General features: G+C 41.8%; 1 protein-coding gene across 1 annotated transcript; it reads right to left on the bottom strand.

Annotated features, from left to right (window-relative positions):
• Positions 1 to 2,171: 2,171 nt before the first annotated feature.
• Positions 2,172 to 4,483, bottom strand: LOC109470442. Its single transcript, XM_019769395.1, has 4 exons — positions 3,943 to 4,483; positions 3,250 to 3,484; positions 2,777 to 2,841; positions 2,172 to 2,273 (listed from the first exon to the last, which is right to left on the bottom strand). The coding sequence occupies exons 2-4, from the start codon at positions 3,479 to 3,481 to the stop codon at positions 2,172 to 2,174; spliced, it is 399 nt and encodes a 132-aa protein (XP_019624954.1). The 5' UTR covers positions 3,482 to 3,484; positions 3,943 to 4,483.
• Between the last annotated feature and the right edge of the window lie 14,816 nt (positions 4,484 to 19,299).

Raw genomic sequence — 19,299 nt, 5'->3', positions numbered from 1 at the left:
TTGCTGGTTTGTGATCTCGAACTTGTCGGCAGGAAGCTTATACATGTGTTGCCTGTCTTTAAAGTATGGAAAACAGTCAGAATCACCGTCCATATGAAAATCACCTGTATGTGTAATCGCTTACGTCTCCAATTCAAGTATTGAAATCGCCACCAAGTAGAACAAATCCGATAGAACTGTATTTACTGATATTTCATCTTCAAGAATATGATGTTCTGAGCATCTAGTGATATAGATGTTTATATTTTTACATAATATTTGTACTCATTTTTATAGAGAAAGAAAATTCTTCCCGATGAACGTTTCACTCGCTTACTCTTTTGTCTATGTTGGTAAAAGAATAGCTATAGTTGGTAATATTTATTATTATGTTGCTTGTGCTCCAGGTTTCCAGAAACGAGAAAAATTTTAACTTTTTGACTTAAGACCGAAAATCGAAAACTTCCAATTTTGTGCCTAATCCGTGAATATTCCAGACGCTTTTTGGTTCCGTCTGAAAATGCTTTCATATCGTTACACACGTTCTTTAGGACAAAGGAAAAGTAAAATAGTGTCTTATTAAATAGAAAAAAAATTACAAGGTATGGTTATCATGGCATGATGAACATATTGCCAAAAAACAACAAAAAAAGTAAAACAATAAGACGCCCCTTCTCCAAGTCCGACAACAGATTAAAAGTTACATCTGGTTCTTCTTCATCGTCTTATACAATATAACACTTTGTGTCCCTGTATACCATTTCGCCTCTTTCCCCCGTCCTGAGTTGCAGTGTAACACTTGTTTTACTTGACAAGCCACTAGTTTACTTGGATCTTTTATGTACTCGGGCAATGACCGTTTCTGTTTCTTCACTTCCGTTTTCTCCCTCTCGTCCAGCAGCTTGCAAATAAGTTTGGTTCGGACATCTTGGACACTACGCATCATTATGTCTGGTTCCTTCAACTTCACATACTCTGTGTCCTCTTCCTCCTCAGAGCTACTTTCAAAACTTGTTGTCATGTTGTTCCAGAGGACCTTGAGATGTTCAATCTTCTCTGAACTGGTGAATGTGTGTTTCTTCTTCCCTGTTTTTAGTGACTGTCCTTGAAAATGTTCTTTCTGTCGCAAAATTGACGAGCAAGTGCATTCTACAGATTGAAGTGATTACACATGTTCGAAAGTTCATCCTTCACTTCATCTGCGAGTGTTTCCCACTTGTCTTCCACAACGGGGAGCGGCTCTCTCCTCATCCCCTCTAGCTGCTTGTTGAATAGTCGGTTCGTCGCGCCTTGATCAGATTTCGTCGCTATGAAGGATGTGATTACCTGGGCATTTTTCTTTGCTACATACCCACCAGGATTACACAGCACTTCAGCCAGCTCCTTGCAGGACTCAGAGAAGCAGCGGCGTCCACTAGGGATTTCTGACATGCTCAATGTTGAAGTCCTTCCAGATGGTAAAGTTACATCAAATGTTTGATATTTACGGAAGATTTCGACGTCCCATCTTGGTGCAAGCAGTTATCCAGGCCACGGCAGCGAAAATTCGCCGTGTACGGGTCGGACACGCTGATACTACCCCCCCCCCTTCGACCGCCTCCACACCTAGCCCTCGGGACCGTTGCCCCTGCTCCCGTACGCCCCGCTACCGTTCCCCCTGCTTTTGGGACCCGTTGCCGCCTTTATACCCTACATATATTTTGGTATTACAGGAACACATTTCTTTTATAAAGGAATACAATATGCTTAATTCATTATTGAAAATTTTAGTCGTATTAACAAAACCATTTATTCTTTCTCCGTGGCTGCAGGAGCTCTTACCCGCCCGATCAAGCTAACTTTCTCTGGTATGTTTTTCACAACGGAAAGCAATTAAGTTGCGCTTGTTTTCATAGTTTAAAGATTTGCACCGTACATTCAAAATGCAACATGCCAGGAAGTGTCCTCAAATGATAATTAACATAAAGCAAAGACTAAAAACAAGTAAATCCTAACATTGCTAGTAGTTGAAAGAGAAGATAGAACACAAAAATAAACAACGCTTACATAAACAATGACTTGAAAACTACACAAAAGTCAAAGGTCCGGTCATTTTCTCAGAAACTACAAGTTGAAATTACAAGGAAGTAAGTGAGATTTTCTCTAAGTCGGAAATGTCCTATCCCTCAACAAATGAGGCTTCGTTATAGCCCTCAAGGCAGCGCGGAGACATGGTGTCGTCTCTGAAGCTTAACCTCCGCCCAGCTGATGGTCTGTGGGTTGGTGGCATGGGGTGTTGAGGCCACAATCACCTCCTGGGTAAACGGAGTCAGCAATGTACATTTTCTAAGTCAAAGTCATTTATACATTATTCTTAGAAATGTACGCAATTGCAGCTGATGGAATCATGCGTAGGGCATGTCTGTTCTTATGTTATATATATTGAAATTGTATACCTTAGTCTGCCCCATTCCTTTTACCTCGGCGACATTAATTACGGTTCTCAATTCTGCACATGGTTCATACTGAACAGTGTAAAACAGCGATCGGCCCGGTCTACCTCCCCAAAAAGTAATGACGGCACCTAGACTGTCTACGCAGGAGATTAAATTGTAACGAGAAGACACAAGCTTGCATTGAACCATGCCTTGAGCTCAATAAGTAATGACTTAATTTTAAACGCAATGGAACGATATCGGCTGTTCGAACGACGAACAGCCAGACCCGTCCGTATGATGCGATTGTTGTACGTCGATGGAAAGTTCATAGATTTGAACGTACGACCGTCCGATACAAATAAATGATGGGGCATACTTACTTTCATGTCCAAAAATGCCAGGTGCCCTTTTCCAGCTTCTGTTAAAGTCAGCACGCTCAGTGTGACTGAAACAGAAAGAGAACAAATAGGATGTTGTATTGTCCCACAAAATCTTTACATGTTGACGAGCCAGAATTTACAAGAAAGTTGCAGTGGTTTGGACGCGTGTCCCGAACCAAGACACCCCACCACAGGTGTAAGACTGGGGCGTCTTTACGTCGGCCATGAACCAGCGACTTCGCTATATACACATGGTCAGACCAAAGCATCTGTTCAAACTGACGGGGTCTGCGGGACGAACGTCTGCTCAACGCTGTGGTGCCCGCACAGGTACCCACTGTGCTACCTCTCTACGAGACAGATAGGTAGCGTGTCTGTATATTCAGTTTACATTTCGGTGCAGTACTATTTCGATAATTTAAGAGTAATGGATACTAATGAAATTAAAGCATAAAATATAAGCTGGCTCATACCTCCATTGAAGTCGGCAGGTTTCTTGGAAGGCAGGGCATAGGGGACGTCCGCCGACCAGAAGGCAGGTCTCTTGGCGGGATCGCCGTACCCGGGGACGGCCGTGTCCGGCCTGAGAGTCCGGACCCATGCTGGTAGCAGCTGGCGGATTTCCTTGTTACCGAGCTCGGCAATAGGTCTGCTCGGTTTTTTGAAGAATCGCCTTGGAGACGACCAGTGCCCCGATGCCATCATCAGCTGAAAAGTCAATAATTATATTTAACACCGATCTACGAGCGCAAACAACATATCTGAATGTACGAAAATATGTTAATAACCGTCTGTATGGTATCAAGCTGGATCTTTAGTCCTCATCGTGGAGGTTTCTTGAGAGAACATAAAACAACGTCTAAATCGAAATGACCACTTGATAAAATATAGAGAGGTTTATTGCAAATCAGTGCCCGAAGGCTAATTGCAAGTTACAAACAAAACATAATGACACGGGAGACTTCATCTGTGTCTCAGCTTGTTTCACTTAAATGATATGCACATAAAGTACATATATCTTTCTATTTACAGTTCTCGACTTTAAGTATTGTTTGTCATGGTTCCACTTTGGAAACAAAGAAGCAGGATTTTTGTCATAATGGAAACACAACAATGTTCATTCATGTATTATGTAACAAGAGCAGGAAAACAAGTCTCATAACTACTCAATGATCATTTGAATTCCTGTTCAGGTTGTCCCAGACTGCAGATGCCAGATGGAGGTGGGTTGGCAGGTGGTGCGTTGTTGGGTGCGTTGACGTTGTTGGGTGCGTTGACGTTGTTGGGTGCGTTGACGTTGTTGGGTGGCCTGCTACAGTAACTTGGCCTGATCCATCAGTGGCTTTGGTGGTAAAGGGAAGGAGGTCACACTTAATCTCCATCTTAGGGAGCAGATTTTTTCAATTGCCCGTGAGGTCTTCTCAGATTCCATGGATATACCGTGCACCTTAAGCCACCTTTGAACAGAAGTTGGGAGGAACTGAGATAGAGCAACTATACTGTGAACTGACATAGTAGATAATAGCTTAGTTTGGTTTGTTGAAAATGCATGCCTTTGGCTATAAATCATTAATTATAAATTGTCAGTAAATAAGTGCTACTATACATACATGCCCAACTTTATCTAAATCACAAAATTGGCAAATCCTTTACTATACTAGCTAACAATAAATGCATATACATACACAACCATAGACAGTCTATTCCACAGATCTTTTCCAAGGAGACGGATATATGCACATGTTGCTAACTGAGAAATAAAAGTTAGGCCACAGCAAGCTATCCTTCCTAGACTCCAAATCTAATGGGAGCGGCCGAAAAAAAGTTTGTCTCACCCTGATTTGCTGCCATATTGAGACTCCACAACAGTTGAAGTGGCTCGTAACAAAAAAACGATCAAAACTGCGTAGGATGGTCGACATCAGGTTGGTGAGGAAATGAGAAAATTGCGCGTTATGTGGCGCTTGTTTGTTTGTTTATTAAGGAATCTCCATTAGTGATAATATGTACATCACTACTCTTCCTGGAGTCCTATACAACATAAAAATACAACTATTATTTACATTTATATTACTTCAATTGCTATTATGCTTCAGAAAAACTTATCTTAACAACAATTTTTAACATCAATCATTACATCAATCATTACAACAATGTTACACTATACAACCATCCATCAATAATGTTACACTATACAATTAACCAAAAACAATTTTATAATAGATGTCTGAGAGGTCAGAGGTCAAGAGATTGTGCATAATATATTTAAAAACATTTACCACCAGGAGTTAATTGGTGTGTGTTTGTTTTTATGTGTTTTTGTCCAATTCCAGATTTTTTCTTTAAACGTTCGTGGGTTTGAGGATGTGATGTGAGTAGGCAAAGTGTTGTATGTTTTAATGCACCTGTGTACGAATGTCCGAGTCATGGCGTTGGTTCTAGGTTTAGATTGCTGGAATGCTCCTTTTTGTGCCAGTCTAGTGTTGTGCGAATGTGCCGAATTAATTGTTTTTTGTCTATTGAAAATATATCTAGGCTGTTTCTCTCTCACTAATTTATGGAATGTGTTGATTGTGCCGGTAAACAATCTCTCTTTGACTGAGGGCCAGTTTAACTGGGTGTGTAAGATATCTAAGTCGGCATCCCAACGTGCACCTGTTGCCAGGCTAGCCGCTCGATTCTGCACAACTTGTAGTTTGGCGCTTCACCCAGGCAACGGAGAGCGCACTGCGCAGGCCCAGTGATGACGATTTTTATTATTGGTAGCTACATGCAAATTATTGGAAGCTAGATGTAAAATTATTGGAAGCCATGCGCAAAATTATTCGCGGGCAAATCACCCAACGAAGGACCACCTGCTTTTTGATTATCAGTTGCTGACTGTGACGTCGTGGCGATCACATGCAAAACAGGAGAATTTTTTTTTCAAAGATTAAAAGTCGAATTAAGGTGGTGCTAGTGCATTGTTTCAAAACTGGGCAACTAATCCTCCTATAACCACACTGGTGACGCGTCCCTGCCACAAGATGCACCCCCTGTCAGCCTGACACCATATCGGCTATTCTTTTCCGTAAAATTGACCTGTAGGCCTCGCTCCATGAGCTATTATACTACTATTTGCAAAGCTATGTAACTTTATTAATCAACCTTGAACTTGTTGTTCATTCAGGGCGCAAATTGAATTGAAATACTTTATTCAAAAAATAAAACATTTAGATATATTAACTTCTCCTGAAGGGTGGTTTTCTGTACAATATGGCTTGGCTTAAACAGTACGCAACGGTCCAGGAGGGACGTTGGTTCAAAACTTAAAAAAATGTTTCGTTATAATATGGCATAACTTAAACATGGTGGTTTTCTACAAACAGTGGTTATCTGTAGCACATTAAACTCAAGATCGAAATAATCATACAAACTCCGTTTTAAGATAGGCAGCATCTTGCTGCTCGCCAGCTACCGAGTCGTGAAGGCCTTCTCGAATCGTTTTACGTCACCCATTTTAAGAAGACCTGTCCGCTGTGATCTGCAGTCGCCCCTCCATATGACAACCTCAAACTCTAAAAATCAGAGACAGATCAGCATCCATGTAATTCCTCAAACCCTACCCACTTCAGAAGATACAGCTGTGTTTATGGTTATAGTTAACCATTATCTATTATTAGTGTCTTCTTTATTTCCATCTTCATTGTGCCAATGAATAAGTGATTTTTCCTCATTAAAATGAGCCTTTTCATAAAATGATAATTGGTTCTGCACAACTTACTTGGTACAGCTTGGCTGCTTTATCTTCTTCCACAACGTCGTCAGTCGTCGACCTCCCTTCCTCGGTAGTTTCGCCCCCATCTCGTCGAGACTTCCTCTGGGAGGCGGGGCAGTGACGGTGGCCAGTCGTCACTCGTTGTGGCTTCTCCAGTTCTTATCTCTGCTCCTAAGCCATACCCAGCGTGACGCTGCTTCTGCTACTTCTCCTAGCTTCTTCACGGTGTCTTTCCTATTCTTGCCTCTCATCCCTAGAGCCCCCAGTGTTCTCCATACTGACTGGCTGAAAAAAGCTCCGCACCCTACTCCTATCGGGTAGCACTAGGCTTTCCGTCCTTTATCTACGCAGCATGGGCGGAGGTCTCTGTACTCCTCTGCTTTTCTCTCGTGGGCTTCTTCTAACCTGTCCTCCCACGGCACGGTGAGCTCCAGCACGACTGCCAGCGCTCTAAGGACCTTGTCGTGCCTCCACCGGAATCTCCCTTGTCCTAAAGCAACGGAGCAACCTGTTAATACATGACTCAATGTCCCTCGTTTGCCTTACATTTTTCATCACTTTCCTTTCCCCATCTCTTGAGATTTATGGGGTGGGGAGCAGGTCATACAGTGACTTTAGTAAGAACTGTATTTTCATGGGCTCCCATGCCCAGAGGTCCTTCCAGGTTATCTTTCTCTCTCTGGCCTGTTCCCATTTTGCTTAGTTGTGACATACAATATCAGACCACAATAACCTCTCTTAAAAAAAAAGGAAAATGTATATGGCAAAGGGATCAAGATGTAGGAAGATTGACAAAGTGCACCTCTTGTTCACAACAATGGGGAGACCTCTTGTCATCTTCAAGAACACTCTTAGGTCTCCACAGGCGGCAGACCTGGACGATTTTGCCGTCATTGTCGGAACAAGACATGCCTGGGACCAACCCGCTCCGCAAGATCGCCTGTGTTTTTCTTGACCGTCTTTCTCTCGCTGTTACCCATCTTCAAGGTTTTGTCAAGTCTTTGTTTGTGCATTTTGGGTGAGAACCAGGGACGATTGGGAGTCCTTGTCGTCACACCTCGCATTTGGCTGGCTATCAGTGACCATGGATAGCAACATCTTTTTCCCGTGTCATGTTCAAACAATGGGCAGTCTTCTGGACTTTGCATTGGTTAGATTATTGCAACTTTCGTTCTGTCGACACTCTGGCTGTCTTTTTAGTCCCGCCTCTTGACTTCCGCCAGAATTGTGCATGTGAGATAGCAATACAACATACACAATGCCTGAGACTTGTATTATTATCTTGTCATTAATAGACATCTGTCAACAGCATCGTATTTTTGCAACATGAAATCAAGACATAATGACCTACCAGCTGGCTCATCCTGGATGATAATCGATGTTGACCACTTACTGGTTGATGTTGATAACTGGCTCGTCTTGGATGTCATTATTAATTATTAATTATTATCCCTGTAGAGACAAAGGTCCTAGAACGCATGGTTCTATTTGTTAGAAAACATATAGCGACTTCATCGTATTACATGTATAAGAAGTCCGACACCACATGTTTTTCAAAGATATACAGCGCAAAGGGAAGCGTAAAACAGATGATGCTGAATAAGCTACTACGCGAATTGTGCAGCATGGCTTTTTTCTCCAATACCTCCCTCTCACTTCATGGAGGATGTCAACTATACATCGTGCTTGGAAAAAGTGTTCAATTTCCGTTTTCCATGTCAGTACTTTTATTTTCATGCGATATCCCTTCTTGTAGTTGTTTAATGATTGTCCTCTTGTGCGACATGCACATTTGTTGCCTGTTTAGTCGTTGAAAACCGACCTTTTCCCCTGCTCCTAATAGTACGAAACTGTTTCTGTACTGTAGTGCAGACAGGGTCGGAAAGGGAACGCGGAGACAGATGCTTGCTGTAGTAACAACAGCTATATCTGCACTGCCAGGCTTCTGTAGCCGGATGTGTTTCTGGTGTCCATGGTGCCTCTTTCAATTTCCTCCTTCACGTCAGCAATGCTGAATTTCTTCAGGTCCTCACAGGTAGATTGCCCCAGGATGGTGGTTGGTGCCATGTTTTCCCATCTTTTAGAATTGTGGTTCTTACCTGTTAACTCCTCGTGCCCCATGATGTCTTTTAAAGCCTGGCCCCTATATCTTTTCGGTTATGTCGTTTTTTCTGCCGCCGTAACACCTTCCGTTAGACACGTCCTCGCTGTTGGAACGCCAATTTCCCATGCTTCCATGTATTCTGTGCTTCGGACGTGTGAAACGGTAAGCCAAAGGCGTGCGTTCAGAAAGGTGTCTTGGATTGGCGCCAGACTTGCACTCTTTCTGATGTAGAAGTAAGTCTGTCTGCGGCATAGTGTGTCAAATTTCCTATTTACCGTGTTGAGATATGGGACAAGGGTGTTGCCTCCCATGGCATACTCCTGAAAAGTTGTCAACAAACTGCTTGTGTTAAGGAAATCTGCAACTACCATCCAAAAATCACAAATGAGAACACAAATTACAAGAATTAGAAAATGCATAAAATGTCCAAAGGATATAATAAGCATAATTGTTAACGATAGTGCAATTACAGAATAAAAATATGGAGGTATATTACATTCACTATTTTTATGATGAACGTTAAACCCCTCTAATGTATTCAACTACACAATTTATTTTATATGAGTATGCTAGAAATCATTACCTGTTGTCAATGTTCTGTAGCAGGTCTGCCGACCTGTCGTACATGTGCCGGTATATGGAAGATTAAAATGAGCAAATGACTTACCCTGTATGACTAAACTACAGTAGCCTCTGGGTGCTGGTTGTTGGTCACCCTCTCAGACAGGAAGTGATTCATGCGTTCGTAGATAAACATTCAGTACGGGAATGAAATTGTTTTGGCCTAAAGGATTAAAGGATTTGGTAAATTATTACTAGTACGATAAATATTTGTATAGTTATAGACATCGATATTTTAAGAGACACATATACGGTCCAAACAAGGAGGTTAAAAATCATTGGTTGAAACAAAGAACCAAGACAGTACGGTCTTGTAACAAGGGGGTAAAATTAATTGGTTTTTAACCTCATTCCTTGTAGATTATCTAGTGTATCTTGACGTATTTTATCTAGTGTAACAATTATGGCTCATTGTCCCAGTGTAACAATAAAGGCATGTGTTTACTTTTTGCAACGTTTTTAATGAGATTTAAAGGTATCAAATACAATTACAAGGAAACAAAATTGGAAATATTCTAAAGGCAAGCTGACTGATATCGACAGATACTGCCCCACATAAAGTAACAGAAATGCAGCCCGCCATATTTGTTTGGATAGTGCGGGACAGGTGTGAAATTGGCTCAAACAAATGCAAAATGGGGTGGTGGTGAAATAACGGCAAATAATTGTTGAATATTTATGAACTTTTTACTCCCAGCCTTGTTTTGTCGTTACAATTATAAAATTAATACTTAGCTGGTGTATATTATTTTAACTCACCGGAGTAGTGAAAATAGTTTAATGTTAAATCCTAAGGATTATTCCCCAACATCGTACCATTAAATACACTATAAATGTGGGAAAATAGAACAACATAAGATAGCAACGGCGTAGCAAAATCAATTACTCACTATAATGGCAACAGGAAAGTCCCGCTCCATCCGAGCAAGGCATCTGTGCACAGCCTTCTCCAGGTCCGGGAGTCTAGCTCTGTTCACCGTGGGAGCACAAAGCGCCGACAGCACATCACAGAGCATGTTGCACCGTTTCGCATTGGTCCTCCCCCAGCATGTCCATCACGCAGAACTAGAATATCCCATGTGAGGTCAGCTGTAAAACATTTTAGCAAAAACTCTTACATTATTTTTTGCTAAGAATCATTTTGTAACGTATTTTTATTACGTATTTTCATTTCGTAAGGGATATATAATAAGTGAAACATTATAAAATTGGGCATTTATGAATCATATCGGTGCTCGTACGTATCTCCTTCACACATAATCTCCGAGAAAATACTAGTAAATCATTTGGGGTTGGCAAAATATGTATTCAGTGTCCTTGAACAAACCTTCGAACAATAATACAAACAGTGTCAAAATATGTAGAGTCCGCTGTTATACTTACACATGGGATAAACAAACACAACATTGAGTGCATTAAGAATTTTATTAATTATATATCATACCTGTTTCCAATCAAGAGACTTCATTTTGGAGATTCTTTCGAAGAATGGTCTTGGCTGCCACCCAAAGTTAACCGAAACTTTCATGGCGCAACGGTACTGCGGTTGTCAGCTTTCTTATGTCTTCCTCTGACAGTGTCCGTAGTTCCTGGGTTCATCTTTTTCCTCGTTTTCTTCAGTGCCTTTTCCATCCCTTTCTGCAAATTGAAAGGAAAAGCAAAATGCAATTTATTTTTTGCCGCTATTAGTAGTATTACGTATATTTCAACATTTAATCATTTTACTATCAGCAGTTTACACAAGGATGAGGACTCGCTGGTCTACGTTTCAATTGACGTACGACAAGTGTACAGAAATTGCTTGGATACTATTTTGTGAAATATCTTTAAAGCTTGTGTCACGTTGTCACGGACGATAATAACAGTAACGGATCGGGAGCCAGAAGATGTGTTAAGAAGGACGCTTTATTCTCTCTCTCTCTCTCTGACCAGCTCTGTCCCTGTCTTCTCCTCGACTCCCCGATTCTCGGGTGTCCCTCTCCCTTACCCCTTCCCACATCTGGTTCTAATTATTAATCTACCGTAATAACAGATAACGCTCTCTAAAGATAGAATGCTAGAGGAAGGCCCCTAGCAACAGCGGGCTGGGGACAATCTGTGTCCCCAGTCACCCCGTGACACCTCCCCCCGCTCTTTTTCATAACGTCCCCGTTATCAATATGCGGCATCAGTGTGATAACATTACAGTTTTGCGAGATACAAAAGAGGATAACTAACGTTCCGGAGCATGTAAGTCAAGTAAACAACAGTCACGTAAAGCACGTGTTTTACAATTGTATAAATACAGTTCTGCACGTCACGGGGAACATCGTGGCTTGTATACACTAATTGCGAGTTAATAAAACAACAACTTATATATCGGGAACTAACGTTACACATCTACGTAGTACTGTGATAAACGACAACAGCAATCAAGAGTTCAGTCAATCAACAGAGTTCAGTTTGTTCGCCAATTCACCGCCCGCTGCTCTCCACTGCTCTCCTCAGCTCCTCAGCTCTCCTCTCGCCGCAGGAATCACAAAGTTGTCGTCGCCTCCACGCTCGGTTCCCGCTCCCTCCGTCTTCGGCGGCCGGCTCGCGCACTCCCGGTTTGGGACCACAGGAACAGCTGGTAACTCTGCCCGTCTGGAAGAGGCTCGTCATCCTGGAGGCCTCCCGGCGAGATGCCTTCCTGATCGCTGCTGGATCGGTCCGTCGGGGCATTGCAGACCTGCTGAGGCTGTAGAGTCCGCCTGCGGGTAGGATGGGTTAGGGCAACACATATAGCAACCACTGACAACCGCACATATTCTCTCTCTCTTGCTCTACCTACTAAACCAAGAGTTATTCTATCACTAAAATTCCTCATGTAAAAGACTAGAAACACAACTACGGGAATCACCGGAACACCTTATTCTACACTAACTTATCTATTTACATGTAACCCCGGGGAGTAACACCCGCCTATTCTATCAGCTGCCGGCTTTCGTGTGCCCGGCCACCTCCCGCTACCCGGGAGGTGACCGCCCGATGTCTGGCTTTCCCAGGCACACTACAGCCTCAGCTCCTCCCCCCGCTGATTATGAGACCCGCCCCAGCGCGTGGCGAACGCATTAGGAAAGATTAACGCGTAGGCTTGAAACATATCTAGGTGTGACACTATACACCTCCGCGTACCGTACTGGTGGAACCCCGCGGTTTGCCCGTTGTGACCTCCTCGGCGGAACGGCCTGCTCAACAGGTGCTGGCGCTGGTATGGGGATAAACATCATCCCGTCCTCATCTTCGTCATACTCATCATCTTGAGAGTCCTCCGGTCTCGCTTGCTGGCGCTCGGCACGTGGTCCTGGTCTCGCCCGTGCCGGTGGTTGCCCTGGAAACGGCGACGGGATGAGCATGTCTCTGTGGACCGTCCTCTCTGGACCTCTGCCTCGTTCTGGCTTAATGACTAACACTGGAATGTCCGGATTCGGCTGCGAGACAACAATGTAGGGTGTAGCCTCAAATCTGTCTTGAATCTTCTGGCGTCCTCCTATGCGCTTGTTACGCACCAGGACCCGTTGCCTTGGTAACAACGGACAATCCTTTTCCTTGCGTCGCCGAAGACGTCTGTCCTTCTCTCTCGACCCCTCCATCCGTGCTGTCGCGTTACCATAGGCGTACTGAAACCGCCGCCAGTGCTGGCGCACCCAGTCGTCTGTACAGCCGTCAGCGGCCAGGTCGTCATTCTCGTCCTCTGTTCCCATGGCAACGTCTACAGGCAATCGTGGATGCCGCCCGAACATCAGATAGAAGGGAGAATAACCGGTGGACTCTTGCTCCGTACAGTTATACGCGTGGACTACCTCAGCCAAGTATTCCGGCCACCTCTTCTTCTTGTCTCTCTCCAGCGTTCCTAACAGGTCTAATAAGGTCTTGTTGAAACGCTCACACAGCCCGTTTCCCTGTGGGTGGTACGGGGTGGTATTGCTCCTAACTGCCCCATACATTCTGCAAAGTTCTTGCATGGTATTCGACAAGAAGTTGGCGCCCTTATCTGTATGGATTCTATGAGGAAACCCGTAATGAACGACAAAGTTGGTCCACAGAGCCCTGGCCGTTGTCTCGGCAGATTGGTTCCGTGTCGCCATGGCAACCGCGTACTTGGTGTAATGGTCAATAATCACTAGTATATATTCATATCCCGAGGACGATTTATCAACAGTTAAATAGTCCATCGCTACTAACTCCATGGGGTATGTTGTCTTAATCGGAACAAGCGGGGCAGGGGTCGCCTTCGCTGGCGTTTTACGTAATACACATCTCTTACATGTCTTTACCCATGAAGCTATGTCTGCGTGCATGTTTGGCCAATAAAACCGCCTCTCCATCAGCCGTTGGATGCGGTTGATGCCTAAATGTCCAGCGTCAGAATGCAAGTGCTGAAACATTTGTAGACGCAGTTCCGGAGGCAGTATGATCTGCTTCTTAAGGCGTCCGTCGCTGTCGTCAATTCTTGTCCTCACCAACACGCCCTCCTGCATCTCTAGCCTGTCAAACTGATTAAGAATGAATGAATGAATGAAGACCTTTATTTTACATTTTTGCCCCACTGGGCTAAGCACAGGTCACATTATACATATACGAATACATATTCATATAAATATACATATAACTATTACATGTACATGTATATATAAATGTCTAATGCATTCTAGTCTTTTCAACTTCTTCTCGCTTCTTAGTAATTGTATAAATGTAAGATGCTGTATGGGTAGTTAGATTTGGTTTACCAAAGGTTAACAGGAATATAAATTTTTACTTGTTAAGAATCCGAAGTGTGGAAATTTACTTAGAACATGTCCGAAGAGTATGCGTCTATCACTGTCATATAAAGGACAATCTATGGTAAAATGTACTTCGTCCTCTACTCTATCTAGACTACAAAATTGGCAGATTCTTTGCTCTAGGGGAGTGCGGTTATGTCTTCCTGCTTCAATTCGCAATTTGTGACAACTGATTCTTAGTTTTGTGATGGTGGATCTATGACGTACATTTGCTAATTTAAGATATTCTTCTTCGTTATAAGAATGTTTTAATAGTCTGTATAATCTGAGTTTATTCTTTGCATTTGCAATTCTGTTATCGTTGTGGATTTCGGATAGAAATGTCTGGAAATAGATATCTTTTAGACGCTGGTAAATTGATGAAATGATAGGGGACGTGTTTGAGACAATTGACTGGGGATTTTGCCAGACGAAAGCATAACCACATTCCTCTAGAGTTCTGCGTACACCAGACGCCCAACATTTTGCACCTGATGCTTCTAAATCTACTTGACATAGAAGAGCGTCTGCCTGTAGGGAGTCAGCTGGTACGTTCTTATAGAGTCGAATGAAATACTTGATGGCGTTAAGGGAGGCCTCTAGGTGAATGGGGTATCTTCCTAGTTCTGCCAGTGATGCAAGATTACTAGCAGTTTTGGGGATGTTAAGTGAATGTTTGCAAAATTTTAAAAGGACTGATTCAATAGGGCAGAATTTTTGGCTTTTGAAACCCCCCCATATTTCAGACCCGTATAGTAAGATAGGTTTAATACAGGAGTCGAAGAGTTTGTTTTTAACTGTTAGAGAGGCATCAGCTTTGCTAAGTGACTGTCTGATGCTGAACAAAGATTTTAGTCCCTTGCTGCATAAATGTTTCTTGTTAGCCTTGAACGTACCAGCTGCACTTACCACTATACCTAGATAACAATATGACATTACAATTTCTATTACATTATCATTGAACAAGAAGGAACAATTCTTTGGTAGTCGACCTCCCTTAGTGAAGATAATTATCTTGGTCTTTTTTAAGTTAACTTTCAAGTTCCATTGTATACAATATTTTTCTAATCTAACTAGGCATGATTGCAATCCTTGTCGAGACTCAGAGAATAATACAAGGTCATCTGCGTATAAAAGACACGGTACTTTCAAGTTACGAAGAATAGGAGATTTACAAGAAGGATCGTTAAACTCAGATGTTATGTCGCTAATGAATAAATTAAACAAAGTTGGACTTAGGTTACAGCCTTGTCGAACCCCACAGTTAGTTAAAAATGTTTCTGTAAGACCGCCATTGGTTTTGATGCAATTTGTAGTTTTTGAATACATATTTTTTATGGTCATTAAGAATTTTCCTCCAATCCCAAGATTATTTAATTTGTGTAGTAAACCTGCTCGCCAAACGGAATCGAACGCTTTGCTAAAATCTACGAAACATGCATAAATTTGAGCATTCTTGCATAAGTATTTGCTGACTAAAGTGGTTAATACAAATAGGTTATCAGATGTTCTGTATTTTTTTCTAAAACCGGCCTGTTGAGGTTGGAAAAGGCTGTTATGTTCTGCATAGTTGACAAGACGATTGTTTAATATACATGTGAATAATTTTCCCAAACAACTGATGATGGAAATTCCCCGGTAATTATCAGGGAGAGAGGTGTCGCCAGATTTATAGACCAATCGTCGGGGAAGTAGCCGTTTTGTAAACAAGAATTGAACAGGTGTAGTAAAGGTTTCTGAAAGATATGTTTACCGCATTTTAACATTTCATTTGTTATCATGTCACTACTACTAGACTTATTGTTTTTTTAGGTTTGAGATGGCTGTGTTTAATTCCTTAGCTGTTATTAAAGAATCTAGAACGGAGTTCTCTGCAGGTGTTTGGGTGGCTGAGGGGTGCGTTTCTATGTTTTCAGTGGTAGGGAGTACAGTTTTTGAATTTATAATTGCGTCTGTTGAGGCTTTGTCAACGGCACTAAAATGTTTTAGCCACATCTCATTTGTAATTTGGTCGCTTTGCTGTGTTTTATTTGGTTTTAGTTCATTTACTAACTTCCAAAATGCGTTTGGGTCTTTTTCTCTAAGGGAAGAAAGTTTGTCCATAATTTGCTGGTGAAAATCTCTCTTTTTCTTTTTTAATAGTTTACCGTACTCCTTCTTCCTTTTGAAGAATGTCCCCCTTATATGAGGGTTTGACGGGTTTTTCCCAAGCAAAGAAGCTAAGTTTTTAAGTTCGCGCTTCATTTCAGTACAACTTTTATCAAACCATCTCTTGTTACGAGGTTTTTGCGGGCGTTTCCTATATTAAAATCTAGAATTATAGCCAATGTCCCTTAGAACGGAGCTGAAGTCAGAGACGAGGTTTTCAATTTCATTGTTTGAGTTTTCGGTTTCTTTCAGTGACAGAGCGTGTAGTCTGTCCATTATGTGAGGCTGACCGAGAGATTGTAGAAATTTTTGCGCTGAATTTTCGTTCCAATGGAAACGTTTAGGGGGTGGTTTTGTATTTTTAATATTTGTCTTGTTGCTGCGGATAAATGGTTGTGTACGGATCATTACTGATAACATGTTATGGTCGGAAAATATAGTCAAGGGGTTAACGCGGAAAAGGGATATGTGTTCAAATAGTGGCGGACTGGCAATCATATAGTCTACAGTACTACTACCATTTGGTTGGTGACAGGTAAAATTTCCTTGCAAATCACCAGCTACTCTACCGTTAAGAATTCTAAGATTAGCTTGAATGCATAGGTCGGTAAGAAATCTGCCGAACTTATTAGGGGGGCTTTGTCCATGAATTGTCTGTCTTGATTGTGATTTGGGGACATGTTTGGTAATCTATCGTGTAAAGTGTCATCCTCGACGAAGTCAAGTAGATTTCCAAGACGGGAGTTGAAATCACCGCCGATAAGGATAAAACCCTCAGTACTATATTTTGATATCTCTTCTTCTAAAATTTCGATCACATGATTTTCGGCATATTTATGGGTTGTAGAGGTGCTCGGGCTGATGTAAACGGAACAGATAAATAGGTCTTTGGATAACCCCAGCAACTTTCGGTCTACTTTCACCCATAGTACATCTGTCGATTTTGATTGTAGTTGTTTAACGTAATGTTTGTATTGTTCTTTAAAGAGGAATATTATGCCACCTGAAAAACGCTTTGCTCGTTTGTTCTTTTTACGATGTAAATGAAAATAGCTATAGTTAGGGATGCTTACTTCTGTTTTATCAGAACTCCACGTTTCTAGAAGCGAGATAAAGTCAAATTTGTTGACATGAGACAAAAAATCTAAGTCATCTAATTTGGAACCCAAACCATGGACGTTCCAACAACAAAAGCTCTTGTGTCCTCCTGGAAACACTCTCATATCAAATATGGCTTAAAACAATGGCAAGAAAAAAAAAGTGAAATATTGCGTCTTTATCCCAGCTGTACCTACAACAGAGATGCGCTGAGTGTTATACTGATAGGCTTTTCTAAATTCTATTTTATATCTACCGACAATTTGCTATTCTACTAACACAATCGTGATTTGTAAAGATATTTTTGTAAAGAATGGTGGTACCCATCCGAGTTGTAGAGCGATTTGTTTATTACCCCCTTCTGAGACAAGTTGGTATTGTCGGCTAGGTGCACGTAGTTCGTCTCTTCTGCTACGACTTGCAAGTAGGAGTTCACGTTATCACCTATTGTCTGCAGGTCATGGTTGTCTCACGGAGAAAACCAAGGAGGTGTGAGGGAATTTGTTGTGGAACAAATTGATCAGGTTTCGAAAACCTTCGGATACTGCCGCTGAGTCCTTCAGGTCGCGTGCATCGTTGGTTCCAACGTGAAAGAAGATCACTTTTGGGTCTGGTATTGTTGTGCTTTCAATGAACGCTGTGGCTTGCACCAAATTGAAAGTTAATTCCTTTCTCACCTTCTTGTCAGGGTACAGGATGTCTGTTTGAATGGGCCTTGTGTTTGAATCTCCAAGGATTAGCATGTCCAGCGTAGCTTCATTGTTTTGAGGTCCACTTGTATTGTGTCACTCGAGAGGTCGCTGTTCGCATTGACAGACTGCTTTGTTCTTGATACCTGAGTTTCTGACCCTTTCTTCTCATGCACTTCTTTGTGCGTTTTTGTTGCGTCGGAATCCGCAAAGGTCGTCGTTGTTATTGCTGTGGTTTGCGCTTTCATGTGAAGTTTCCAAGATGGTGTCGGACTTGTCATGATTTGCATCGAGCACCTGGAATCTGTTTTGTACAGTGATGGTTGCTACTTCACGTAACAATTTGTCGGCGCGATCTGAGTCATCTGTCGTTTGGGTTTCCACCGAGTTCAACTGACGTTTCTGACTGACGATTTTCTACTGTTCTGCCTACATAGAAATATAACGCTAGTAACACAAATCTCGAAACGCAAAAGAGTTGATTATTCGGGATGGAAGTAATTGAAAAGAAAAATTTGGTCGGGGTTTTCAGTTTTGCAAGGTATCAACAGTTTTGTAGTATAATGTTTTGTACTACAAAGTATTATGCAGCCAAGGAATCAAAAGCACAGGAAACAACTAACATAACAATATAACTAAATTATTGTGAACAAAGAATGACTTGTACAAAAGTATATGTACAACAAAAAAATTGCCTATTAAAACCTGCTGACATCTTGCCCTTGGTGCACAAGAGATAACCTATGTTTTTAGATATTGTGCACTATTGAAGTACACAATATAAAGACAAGTAGAACCCATTACAATACACAATTCTTCTGCTCTCTTACATAATGTGATGGTCTGAAGACACTATTTCTAAGCTAAATAGTTAATAAAGCACTAAATATCTAAGTTAGGATAGGAGAAGATAGTAAAGCAAATCCTTTTCTACCCTTGGTGTATGCAATGTTTAGGGGAAAGTTCTTCCCATAGCTCACCTCACCCACAGGCACCTCACCTCACCAGTCCCATAGCTGTCATTTGTCAGCCATAGGGCAATGTGGCTTTCCATATCTAGCAGGATATAAATTTCAACATATGCCCAAAATATAAATGCAATCATATCTCAAATCCCACCATACAGTGTAGAAGAGAGGAATCAAGTCATTGGTAACACAAGAACTGTAGAAGCTCAGTTTGGATTGATTGACAGTACAAGAGCGACATATGATCAAGGTGAAAAATGGAAAAATATATTTTTGTGCACATCTTGAGAAAGTTTTTTTTGAGACGAAGAAATCTTACATGTCAGAGTACGAAGATTTGTTTACTTCACCATA

Source organism: Branchiostoma belcheri, unplaced genomic scaffold (genome assembly GCF_001625305.1).
Source record: "Branchiostoma belcheri isolate BF01 breed outbred unplaced genomic scaffold, Haploidv18h27 scaffold225, whole genome shotgun sequence".
Lineage (NCBI taxonomy): Eukaryota > Metazoa > Chordata > Leptocardii > Amphioxiformes > Branchiostomatidae > Branchiostoma > Branchiostoma belcheri.
Note: the sequence above shows the minus strand (reverse complement) of the source record. Positions and strands in the feature narration are given on the sequence as shown.

Coding starts and splice junctions, on each gene's coding strand:
- LOC109470442 (XM_019769395.1), bottom strand. CDS start 3,481: ATGATGGCATCGGGGCACTGGTCGTCTCCAAGGCGATTCTTCAAAAAA. Junction 2,842..3,249: donor ACCTGCCGACTTCAATGGAG/GTATGAGCCAGC, acceptor TTTCTGTTTCAG/TCACACTGAGCGTGCTGACT. Junction 2,274..2,776: donor TGGCATTTTTGGACATGAAA/GTAAGTATGCCC, acceptor CCGTTTACCCAG/GAGGTGATTGTGGCCTCAAC.